Source organism: Salmo salar, chromosome 09 (assembly GCF_965601325.2).
Source record: "Salmo salar chromosome 09, fSalSal1, whole genome shotgun sequence".
NCBI lineage: Eukaryota > Metazoa > Chordata > Actinopteri > Salmoniformes > Salmonidae > Salmo > Salmo salar.
Window position 1 is genome coordinate 92,445,263 of NC_138299.1, and position 13,081 is coordinate 92,458,343.

The 13,081-nt window shown below is 44.7% G+C and overlaps 1 protein-coding gene across 1 annotated transcript; it reads left to right on the forward strand.

Annotated features, from left to right (window-relative positions):
• Positions 1–1,763: 1,763 nt before the first annotated feature.
• gabrp (gamma-aminobutyric acid type A receptor subunit pi) lies at positions 1,764–11,412 on the forward strand. The gene is made up of 9 exons (XM_082955518.1): positions 1,764–1,819; positions 2,005–2,120; positions 2,492–2,559; positions 2,670–2,887; positions 8,833–8,915; positions 9,272–9,409; positions 9,730–9,882; positions 10,692–10,885; positions 11,086–11,412. The coding sequence occupies exons 1-9, from the start codon at positions 1,764–1,766 to the stop codon at positions 11,410–11,412; spliced, it is 1,353 nt and encodes a 450-aa protein (XP_082811644.1).
• The last annotated feature ends 1,669 nt before the right edge of the window (positions 11,413–13,081 follow it).

The following is a 13,081-nucleotide window of genomic DNA, read 5'->3' on the forward strand; positions in this document are numbered from 1 at the left end:
ATTTTTTGGGACTGAAAACATGTACATTTACATTTATATTTACATAAGTAATCAGACCCTTTACTCAGTACTTTGTTGAAGCACCTTTGCCAGCAATTACAGCATCAATTATTCTTGGGTATGATGCGGATTTGCGGAGTTTCCCCCATTCTTCTCTGCAGATACTCTCAAGCTCTGTCAGGTTGGATGGGGAGCGTTGCTGCACAGCTGTTTTTAGGTCTCTCCAGAGATGTTCGATTGGGATCATGTCCAGGATCTGGCTGGGCCACTCAAGGACATTCAGAGTCTGGTCCCGAAGCCACTCCTGCATTGTTTTGGCTGTGTGCTTAGGATCGTTGTCCTGTTGGAAGGTGAACCTTCGCCCCAGTCTGAGGTCCTGTGTGCTCCGGAGCAGGTTTTCATCAAGGATCTCTCTTTACTTTGCTCCATTCATCTTTGCCTCGATCCCGACAAGTCTGCCAGTCCCTGCCGCTGAAAAACATCCACACAGCCTAATGCTGCCACCACCATACTTCACCATAGAGATAGTGCCAGGTTTCCTCCAGACGTGACACTTGGCATTCAGGCTAAAGGGTTCAATGTTGGTTTCATCAGACCAGAGAATCTTTAGGTGCCTTTTGGCAAAATCCAAGTGGGCTGTCATGTGCCTTTTACTGTGGAGTGGCTTCTGTCTGGCCACTCTACCATAAAGGCCTGATTGGTGGAGTGCTGCAGAGATGGTTGTCCTTCTGGAAGGATCTCCCATCTCCACAGAGGTACTCTGGAGCTCAGTCAGAGTGACTTTTGTTTATCCATTTCACTTGCCGTGGCAATGTAAACATGTTTCCCATGCCAATAAAGCACCTTGAATTGAATTGAGTTGAATGGGAGTCTATTGGGCCCTAGCTCAATAACCCAACATTAGTACCAATATCGTCAAAATCTTTTCCTAGATGTGAGATTATTAACTTGCTATCTGAAATAACGTATAGCTTTGAAATCGTGACATTACGCAATAGGCCTATTTCCTCGACACATACACTTTGAGAAGGGATCGCGTGATGATTGGCCTAGCAACCGCGTGGTGCAGCATGACAACCTGAGCACAATAGATCGACAGTCTACGTTCCTTCATTCCTTGGATTCCTGTATACTTTCTATATTATCTCTGGCAACGGCACAATGCAACGCACCCTGGACTAAACAGGCAGCCAATTAGAAAAATGTCCTAGACTCTCTGTTAAATTAAATCTTTCTTGAGGTAGGAATATCGCAAAAATATGATCAGTGGCTCATTCTCAAGAAGACAACCTCTGTCATTATGACATCAGCCGGTATTGAAATCGGACATGTATGACAGACTTTAGACCTGAAAGTTATATTCCTATTGACTTCCAGTGTAGTGAGAGAGACTTTATCACGGTGCTACGTCATACCGGATGGATTTCTACCTGCTTGAACACCAATAAGTCAGATACACATGAAAACCTAGAAATGCACAAATCAATACAACATTCAAAACCTTTCCTTTAAGAACCAGGGCTATAACAACACCAGGCACTAAAAGGAAGAAAACGGCCTGAAACGGGTATCATTGCCCAATAAAAATGGTACTTTTAGTATTTTCTCTCTAATGAATATGCCCCTAGTTGCGTAACAATCAACATGTTGTCTGTATATCTAGCAAGAAAACCAGTAGACTTATTCACTTCCTGTTTCTCAGCTCTGTTATCTCTATCTCTGTCCACAGCTGCTGACCTTTGGTGACCTTTGACAGCCTAATCATGATACCTACCCACCCTTTGACCTTCCTGACCCTGGGCATGGTGCTAACTCAGAGGTGAGAAGTCAGGGGTCATGGGTCAGGGTGAATCAGGAGATTATATGGAAGGACTTGAATACACAGTGGTTCTCATATTGGTACTAATCTCACAGTTACTGATCTTACAGGTGGCTAGCTCATATTCCACACCTCTCTTCTTCTCTTTTCTTCTCCCCTCCACCTCTTCTCTCTCTCTCCTACAGTGGATGCATGCTCCCTGAGAGTCACCACTGGGAGGACTCGAATGGCTCCCAGCTGCATCCCACCATCCAGAAACTAATGAAGGGATATAACCGCTACATGAGGCCCAACTTCAATGGTGAGGAGAGTTAACACACACACACTCTCACACACACTCTCTCTCACACACACACACAAACAAACTAATGAAGGGATATAACCACTACAACGTCAATGGTGAGGAGAGTTAACACACACACACACTCTCACACACACTCTCTCTCTCACACACACTCTCTCTCTCACACACACACACACACACACACACACACACACACACACACACACACACACACACACACACACACACACACACACACACACACACACACACACACACACACACACACACACACACACACACACACGACACACACACACACACACACACACACACACACACACTACTGAAGTGCTATAACAGTCTCTCTCTCTCTTCTCCCTCTCCAGAGGGCCCTGTTGAGATTGGGATGAGTCTGGATATCGCCAGCATTGATGCCATCTCAGAAATCAATATGGTAATGTTGAACCTGTGTGGATGTGTGTGGATGTGTGTTTGGGTCTGCTTGCATGCATGTCTGTTTTAATGTGTACATCTCTCTCTCTCTCTCACTCACCTGGTCCTCAGGACTACACAGCCACTATCTTCCTGCGTCAGCGTTGGAGGGACTCCCGGCTGGTGTTCCCAGGGAATGAGAGTGTGAGTGTGGATGGACGACTAGTCTCCCTCCTCTGGATCCCAGACACCTTCATTCCAGACTCCAAACGCTCCTTCCTGCATGACGTCACCGTGGAGAACCGTCTCATACGGATCTTCAGCAACGGGACCGTTCTCTATGCTCTACGGTACATACTAGTGTCTTGTGTACTTGTGGCTCAGTCGCTAGAGCATGGCGCTGGCGAAGCCAAGGGTTGTGGGTCGGAATCCTTCTGGGGCCACCCGTACGTAAAAAATGTATGCCTTACTGTGATTCACTTTGGATAAAAGCGTCAGCTTAATGGCATGTATTATTATATTATTATAAACTGGGTGGTTCGAGCCCTGAATGCTGATTGGATGACAGCCGTGGTATATCAGACCGTATACCATGGGTATGACAAAACATTTATTTTTACTGCTCTAATTACGTTGGTAACCAGTTTATAATCGCAATAAAGCACCTTGGGGGTTTGTGGTATATGGCCAATATACCACGACTAAGGGCTGTGTCCTAAGAACAGCCTTTAGCCGTGGTATATTGGCCATATACCACACCCCCTCATGCATTATTGCTTAATTATATTACTACTGACCAAACATGAACTGTTCCCTATGCTTTAGTCTACTATACACATTACTGACCTATCATTACCAACACTGTTACTAAGATGAAATCATTATTATATTACTACTGTTACTAAGATGAAATCATTATTATATTACTACTGTTACTAAGATGAAATCATTATTATATTACTACTGTTACTAAGATGAAATTGTTGTTATTATGTGTGTTAAATTGCCTTATAAACATTTGTCAATATAGTCATAGAGTGTTATGAAACTATGATAAATCACACAGGGATATGTCATGAACACATCAAGCTAAATGGACCGCTTGAATCTTATAACTTACTTATCAAGTCCCACTTCTTTACCTCTCCATGTCTTATAACTTATCAAGTCCCACTTCTTTACCTCTCCATGTCTTATAACTTATCAAGTCCCACTTCTTTACCTCTCCATGTCTTATAAGTTACTTATCAAGTTCCACTTCTTTACCTCTCCATGTCTTATAAGTTGCTTATCAAGTCCCACTTCTTTACCTCTCCATGTCTTATAACTTACTTATCAAGTCCCACTTCTTTACCTCTCCATGTCTTATAACTTACTTATCAAGTCCCACTTCTTTACCTCTCCATGTCTTATAACTTATCAAGTCCCACTTCTTTACCTCTCCATGTCTTATAACTTATCAAGTCCCACTTCTTTACCTCTCCATGTCTTATAAGTTACTTATCAAGTTCCACTTCTTTACCTCTCCATGTCTTATAAGTTACTTATCAAGTCCCACTTCTTTACCTCGCCATGTCTTATAAGTTACTTATCAAGTTCCACTTCTTTACCTCTCCATGTCTTATAAGTTACTTATCAAGTCCCACTTCTTTACCTCTCCATGTCTTATAAGTTACTTATCAAGTTCCACTTCTTTACCTCTCCATGTCTTATAAGTTACTTATCAAGTCCCACTTCTTTACCTCTCCATGTCTTATAAGTTACTTATCAAGTCCCACTTCTTTACCTCGCCATGTCTTATAACTTACTTATCAAGTCCCACTTCTTTACCTCTCCATGTCATAACTTACTTATCAAGTCCCACTTCTTTACCTCTCCATGTCTTATAAGTTACTTATCAAGTTCCACTTCTTTACCTCTCCATGTCTTATAAGTTACTTATCAAGTCCCACTTCTTTACCTCGCCATGTCTTATAACTTACTTATCAAGTCCCACTTCTTTACCTCTCCATGTCATAACTTACTTATCAAGTCCCACTTCTTTACCTCTCCATGTCTTATAAGTTACTTATCAAGTTCCACTTCTTTACCTCTCCATGTCTTATAAGTTACTTATCAAGTCCCACTTCTTTATCTCTCCATGTCAGTCAAACTGTAATGGGTGCGTGTCGGTGACAGGGAAGTCAGGCGCAGGAAAACGAACTTGGAATAAACAGAGTTGTTTAATAAGTGCTCATAAAACTCCAAAACCAAAATATACAAAAAATAATATAAGTGGGTACAAAAACCCGTTGCACACCGACACATGACTTGCACATAACATACAATAAAACAATCTCCGACAAGGACATGAGGGGAAACAGAGGGTTAAATACACAACATGTAATTGATGGGATTGGAACCAGGTGTGAAGGAAGACAAGACAAAACCAATGGAAAATGAAAAATGGATCATTGATGGCTAGAAGGTCGGTGACGTCGACCACTGAACACCACCCGAACAAGGAGAGGGACCGACTTTGGCGGAAGTCGTGACACAAACCTCTTGAAAAGACAGGAGAGTTCTTCATGAAAATACACTTTTTATTTTTTTTATAGAAAAAGCAGTTTAAAAACCAACAGATGATAAAAGGTGTAAAAGCTAAAATCTTCTAGTTTCAATCTTCAAGTGTTATTAGTCGTATGTACGGGATATGCATGGTATACATTGTCCAATGAAATGCTTACTGGCAGGTTCCTTCTAGACAACACAACAACAATAATAAATAATAAAATATAAGAATACGAACATAAAGTAAATGGCAGTACAATAGAATTATACATTTTACATGTATTGGAGAAGGGGGGTTGGGGGGCAAGTGTATAAAGTGAGCAGTAAAGTAGGAGTTTGGTAACAGCAGTTGTGATGTGTGTGTGTAGCATGAATGTATATGTGTATGTGTGTGTGTATGTGGATGTGTGTATGTCTGTGTGGGTGTGTGTATGAGTGAGTGCATGTGTGCTAAGATGTGGAGAATCAGAGCAGGCGGTCAGTCCAGTTATTTAGCTGTAGAGACGTATATGAATGGAATGGTATCAAGTACAAGGAAACGTGTTTGATACCATTCCCTTCATTCCATTCTAGCCATTACTATGAGGAGCCCATCTTCACCAATTAAAGTGCCACCAGCCGCCTGTGATATACAGTATACAACTAAAAACAATGATTAAAAGTATCTTGTAAAGATCTAAAGCGTAGTAAGACATAATGAAGTGTAGCCATAAAACATCATTTTAAACCCTGCCCTTTTTGTCATTGGATTTGAATTTAACTAATTAAAAAACTTACAGGATAATCATAAAAAAAACATTAATATTTAACATGTGTCCTAACTAAACAATAATGTACATTAAAAAACTATCAATGAATAGATACAATTGAAAAAGTAACAAAAGCAACAATAAACAATCTCAAATGACAAACCTGGTTTTAACCAACTTTTGGTTTAAACTATTTGATAATGAATATCAACATCAAAGCATTCTAGGAAACTTCTCCACTCCACCCCCCCCTCTCCTCTCCTCTCCTCTCCTCTCCTCTCCTCTCCTCTCCTCTCCTCTCCCTCCTCTCCTCTCCTCTCCTCTCCTCTCCTCTCCTCTCCTCTCCTCTCCTCTCCTCTCCTCTCCTAACGGCCCGGCCTCAGCTCGCCCCTGCAGGGACACCATCTCCACACTCTTCTCTCCTCTCTACTCTTCCTTCTGGTGGTGTTAAAGTACAGATAGAGGGCCCTGGTGGTGTTGAAGTACAGATAAAGGGCCCTGGTGGTGTTGAAGTACAGATAAAGGGCCCTGGTGGTGAGGTACAGATAAAGGGCCCTGGTGGTGTTGAAGTACAGATAGAGGGTCCTGGGGCTGTTGAAGTACAGATAGAGGGTTGTGGTGGTGTTGAAGTACAGATAGAGGGTCGTGGTGGTGTTGAAGTACAGATAGAGGGCCGTGGTGGTGTTGAAGTACAGATAGAGGGCCCTAGTGGTGTTGAAGTACAGATAGAGGGCCGTGGTGGTGTTGAAGTACAGATAGAGGGCCGTGGTGGTGTTGAAGTACAGATAGAGGGCCGTGGTGGTGTTGAAGTACAGATAGAGGGCCGTGGTGGTGTTGAAGTACAGATAGAGGGCCGTGGTGGTGTTGAAGTACAGATAGAGGGCCGTGGTGGTGTTGAAGTACAGATAGAGGGCCCTGGTGATGTTGAAGTACAGATAGAGGGCCGTGGTGGTGTTGAATTACAGATAGAGTGCCCTGGTGGTGTTGAAGTACAGATAGAGGGCCGTGGTGGTGTTGAAGTACAGATAGAGGGCCGTGGGGGTGTTGAAGTACAGACAGAGGGCCGTGGGGGTGTTGAAGTACAGATAGAGGGACCTGGTGGTGTTGAAGTACAGACAGAGAGCCGTGGGGGTGTTGAAGTACAGATAGAGGGCCCAGGTGGTGTTGAAGTACAGACAGAGGGCCGTGGGGGTGTTGAAGTACAGATAGAGGGACCTGGTGGTGTTGAAGTACAGACAGAGGGCCGTGGGGGTGTTGAAGTACAGACAGAGGGCCGTGGGGGTGTTGAAGTACAGATAGAGGGACCTGGTGGTGTTGAAGTACAGACAGAGGGCCGTGGGGGTGTTGAAGTACAGATAGAGGGACCTGGTGGTGTTGAAGTACAGACAGAGGGCCGTGGGGGTGTTGAAGTACAGATAGAGGGACCTGGTGGTGTTGAAGTACAGATAGAGGGCCGTGGTGGTGTTGAAGTACAGATAGAGGGACATGGTGGTGTTGAAGTACAGACAGAGGGCCGTGGTGGTGTTGAAGTACAGATAGAGGGCCCTGGTGGTGTTGAAGTACAGATAGAGGGCCGTGGTGGTGTTGAAGTACAGACAGAGGGCCGTGGGGGTGTTGAAGTACAGATAGAGGGACCTGGTGGTGTTGAAGTACAGATAGAGGGACCTGGTGGTGTTGAAGTACAGACAGAGGGCCCAGGTGGTCGTCACCAATATCAGCAGCATTACGACCAGTCTGTAGTAAATCTGTCAGAGGAGAGGCTTCAACAGAAACACATTTGACAATGAGGAGAATTGATCATGTCCATCTGTGGAAAATCTTTTAATAACAAAGTATAAAAAGTCTGGGTCAGTTACCTGTGACAGTGAGGGAGAGGAGCTCAGTCTCAGAGGAGGTTAAGAGAGAAAACATAATTCTCAGGAACACAGCTGTATTTCCATTGGTGGAAAGTCATCTACATTAAGGAAGAAGAAGGCAGCAGAGTGATTGACAGCTGGCTGGGTCTGGGTTCTGTTGGAGCCGGTGGATGTGAGGAGGACGGAGCCTCCTGGGTACAGTGGCTGAATGGAGCAGGTGATGGTGAACACTTCTGGCCCCTGGAGACCCATCCCAGTGAGACATTCAGGGAGATATTAGGCTGGAACAGAAGATCTGAGCAGGTTATGTTAACAGAGAGATGTTGTATAACACCGTCATCAAAATACTCCCTTTCTTACCCCCTGAGTGCAGGCTCAGTGCCATGGTAGTTATCTACATCCCAGACCATTTGTAACCAGAGGAATTTACTATTGAAACAGCAGAGCCACGGTACAGTTGTCTACATACTACAGCTGCATGCTTCATTTCCCACTGAAGATGTCTCACAATCCTCCACCATCCTATCCTGTTGTACATCTCCAGTGTACCTGCACAGCAACCAGCCTCACATCATCAGGCTGTGAGCAGGTCAGTCCAGCAGCGTTACCAGGGAAACGGGTGTGTTCTTCTCTGGCTGAGGTGTTACAGTGTAAGAGAAGAGACTTATTGTCTTTACACTGGATCTCAGTAGCCCAGGTTGGACCCTCACCTCCATAGAGCTGAAGGTGCCCCACAGCCAATCTCTATGTGTAGAGGTCAGCTCCATCCACAAGCCTCGCCAACTCTGAACAGACCACGTTGTCTCTGGCATAACAATAAACATACCATTCCATTTCATACTCCCCAAGAGTAGACTCCATTCCTGTGCATCTAACCCGCTCTGCAAAAACTATTCCCTTTCCAACTGGATGACCGTAAGGTGCATCAACAGGTTGTCCACAGCCCAGCTGTCTATCAACAGGTTGTCCACAGACCAGCTGTTTATCAACAGGTTGTCCACAGCCCAGCTGTCTATCAACAGGTTGTCCACAGCCCAGCTGTCTACACACCACCTTTGTATCTATCGCTCTCTATATCTCACTCCATCTCTCTCTCTCACCACCCCAATCTCCCCACCCTCCCCACCCTCCCCATCACAGAATAACAGCGACCATCGCCTGCAACATGGACCTGACTAAGTACCCAATGGACAGACAGGTGTGCACCCTGCAGCTGGAGAGCTGTGAGTAGCCCACGCACACGCGCACGCACACACACACACACGCACACAGTCTTGTACAGCTAACCTTGTGGGGACACACAATTCAGTCCCATTCAAAAATCCTATTTTCCCTATCCCTAAACCTAAACCTAACCCGTACTCTTACCCTAACCCTAACCTTTAGCGTAGTTCTAACACTAAATCTAAGCTGAACCCTAAACTCCCTCAAAATTGCTTTTGACCTCGTGGGGACTAACAAAATGTCACCAGTTGGTCAAATGTTTGTTTGTTTGTTTACTATTCTTGTGGAGACTTCTGGTCCTACTATAGTTAAACATGTCCATGGAGGATAAGTGTGTTATTGTGTGTGTTTCCAGGGGGATATAACCTACAGGATGTAATATTCTACTGGACTAGAGGGAATGACTCAGTGAAGGGTCTGGAGACACTGCGTCTGGCCCAGTACAGTGTTGAGAGTTACTACACATCTGTTTCTGAGGCTGTCTATGAAACAGGTACCTGTGTGTGTTTGTGTGTGTGTGCGTGTGTGTGTGTGTGTGTGTGTGTGCGTGCGTGTAAACATAACTTACCTTACAGTCTATTGGTCTACCTCACCAAGTACGACACTATAGAGTCAGATAACTGCTTCTAACCTGTTCGCGCATGCTTTGTGTCTGCGGGCCTGCCTGTGGTGTGTGTGTGTGTGTGTGTGTGTGTGTGTGTGTGTGTGTGTGTGTGTGTGTGTGTGTGTGTGTGTGTGTGTGTGTGTGTGTGTGTGTGTGTGTGTGTGTGTGTGTGTGTGTGTGTGTGTGTGTGTGTGTGTGTGTGTATACAGGGCTGTACCCGAAGCTGGTGCTCCACTTTGCTCTGCGCAGGAACGTGTTGTTCTTTATCCTGGAGACATACGCCCCTTCTACTTTGTTGGTGGTGCTCTCCTGGGTCTCCTTCTGGATCAGCCAATCATCTGTCCCCGCACGCACCTGCATCGGTCAGTCACACTGCGTGTGTGTATTAACCCTGTCACTTACATATTCATTCATCTGAGTATAGAGTACAAGCAAGTTCCATTCCTCATCCATACACCCATCCATCTAGGTGTATTACAACTGACTATGACTGTCATTATAATGATTCTCCAGGTGTGACCACAGTACTGACGATGACTGTCATTATTATGATTCTCCAGGTGTGACCACAGTACTGACTATGACTGTCATTATAATGATTCTCCAGGTGTGACCACAGTACTGACTATGACTGTCATTATAATGATTCTCCAGGTGTGACCACAGTACTGACTATGACTGTCATTATAATGATTCTCCAGGTGTGACCACAGTACTGACTATGACTGTCATTATAATGATTCTCCAGGTGTGACCACAGTACTGACTATGACTGTCATTATAATGATTCTCCAGGTGTGACCACAGTACTGACTATGACTGTCATTATAATGATTCTCCAGGTGTGACCACAGTACTGACTATGACTGTCATTATAATGATTCTCCAGGTGTGACCACAGTACTGACTATGACTGTCATTATAATGATTCTCCAGGTGTGACCACAGTACTGACTATGACTGTCATTATAATGATTCTCCAGGTGTGACCACAGTACTGACGATGACTGTCATTATTATGATTCTCCAGGTGTGACCACAGTACTGACTATGACTGTCATTATAATGATTCTCCAGGTGTGACCACAGTACTGACTATGACTGTCATTATAATGATTCTCCAGGTGTGACCACAGTACTGACGATGACTGTCATTATTATGATTCTCCAGGTGTGACCACAGTACTGACGATGACTACTCTTATGATGGGTGCCCGTACCTCTCTCCCCAACGCCAACTGTTTCATCAAGGCCATAGACGTGTACCTGGGCATCTGTTTCACCTTCATCTTTGGGGCGCTGCTGGAGTACGCCTGCGCCCACTTCTGTACCACGCAGCACCAAACCGTAGGAGACATACACAGGGTGGGTCAAATGGAGAAAAGTGTGTGTGTGTCAAATGAAATCAAATGCCATTTGTCGCAAGCTTGGTAAACAACAGGTGCAGACTAACAGTGATGGGTCCATCCCCAACAATGCAGAGTGTGTATGTATAAATGTGCATTTGTCTACCATATTTCTAAGATGAGATCCCCCCCTCCACAAAATGTCTCTCTTCTCCCCAGGAGCTCCTTCAGGAGTTTGATAACTCCAAAGGAAACGGTACCATGCACATGGTCAGCTCCAGCCAACCAAATCAGGTCCTGGAGCTAGGCTCCACCCAAAAGGATCTTGTTGACCAATCGAGGATGAGTGTCAGCGAGGCCGAGGCTACAGAGAAGAAGCCGGGGAAGGGGTGTGGTCTGACGTCGGTTAAGAACGCGGCGCGGCGTGCGGTGTCTGTGTTTAGTGTAGAGAACCCTCACAACATCGACCGCCATGCTCGCACCGTCTTCCCCCTCACCTTCCTGGCGGTTAATGTCTTCTACTGGCTCTACTACCTCTTCATTTGATCAGAGTAGCACACATCCCATCATCTGATCTGATCAGAGTAGCACACATCCCACCATCTGATCTGATCAGAGTAGCACACATCCCACCATCTGATCTGATCAGAGTAGCACACATCCCATCATCTGATCTGATCAGAGTAGCACACATCCCATCATCTGACCTGATCAGAGTAGCACACATCCCATTATCTGATCTGATCAGAGTAGCACACATCCCATCATCTGATCTGATCAGAGAAGCACACATCCCACCATCTGATCTGATCAGAGTAGCACACATCCCACCATCTGATCTGATCAGAGTAGCACACATCCCACCATCTGATCTGATCAGAGTAGCACACATCTCTTGATCTGATCTGAGTAGCACACATCAATTCATCTGATATGATCTGAGTAGCACACATCTCTGATCTGATCTAGGTAGCACACATCTCTTCATCTGAACTGAGTAGCACACATCCCATCATCAGATTTGATTGGCACACATCTCTTCATCTGATCCGATCTGAGTAGCACACATCCCATCATCTGATCTGATCCAAAAGGCCCCCTATTTTCTATGAGGTGCACTACTTTTAACCTAACCCCAGTAGTGCTCCATATAGGGACTGTGTCCAAAATTGCCCCCTTTTACCTATATAGTGCACTACTTTGACCAACACCTTAGAGAAGGACCCTGGTCAAAAATTGTGCATAATAAAAAGGTGCTAGAAAGAACCTTAAAGGGTTCTTCAGTTGTCTACATAGGAGGACCCATTGAAGAACCCTTATTGGTTTAAGGTAGAACCTTTTTGGTTCCTGGTAAAACCGTTTTTGGGTTCCATGTACAGTTCATTCAGAAAGTATTCAGATCCCTTGACATATTCCACATTTTGTTACATTACAGCCTTATTCTAAAATTGATGAAATAGTACATTTTTCTTCTCATCAATCAACACACAATACCCCATAATGACAGAGCAAAAACAGATTTTTTGGAATATTAGCAAATGTATAAATAATAAAAAACTGAAATATCAAATATACATGAGTATTCAGACCCTTTACTCAGTACTTTGTTGAAACACCTTTGGCAAAGATTACAGCCTTGAGTCATCTTAGGTATGACGCTACAAGCTTGGCACACATGTATTTGGGGAGTTTCTCCTATCCTTCTCTGCAGATCCTCTAAAGCTCTGTGAGGTTGAATGGGGAGCATCGCTGCACAGCTATTTTCAAGACTTGTCCCGAAGCTGTGTGCTTAGGGTTGTTGTCCTGTTGAAAGGTGAACCTTCGACACAGTCTGAGGTCCTGAGCGCTCCGGAGCAGGTTTTCATAAAGGATCTTCTCTGTACTTTGCTCTGTTCATCTTTCCCTCGATCCTGACTAGACTCACAGTCCCTGCCGCCGAAAAGCATCCCCACAGCATGATGCTGCCACCACCATGCTTCACCGTAAGGATGGTGCCAGGTTTCCTCCAGACGTGACACTTGGCATTCAGGCCAAATAGTCCAAACTTGGTTTCATCAGACCAGAGAATCTTGTTTCTTTAAGTGCATTTTGGCAAACTACAAGCAGGCTGTCATGTGCCTTTTACTGTGGAGTGGCTTCCGTCTGGCCACTCTACTGTAAAGACCTGATTGGTGGAGTGCTGCAGAGATGGTTGTCCTTCTGGAAGGTTCTTCCA

Bases quoted from the DNA above. Each gene is read 5' to 3' on its own strand.
- gabrp (XM_082955518.1), top strand. From the start codon at position 1,764: ATGATACCTACCCACCCTTTGACCTTCCTGACCCTGGGCATGGTGCTA. The intron at 2,121-2,491 runs GTGAGGAGAGTT...CTCCCTCTCCAG, and splicing joins CATGAGGCCCAACTTCAATG to AGGGCCCTGTTGAGATTGGG. The intron at 9,883-10,691 runs GTCAGTCACACT...ATGATTCTCCAG, and splicing joins CCCCGCACGCACCTGCATCG to GTGTGACCACAGTACTGACG.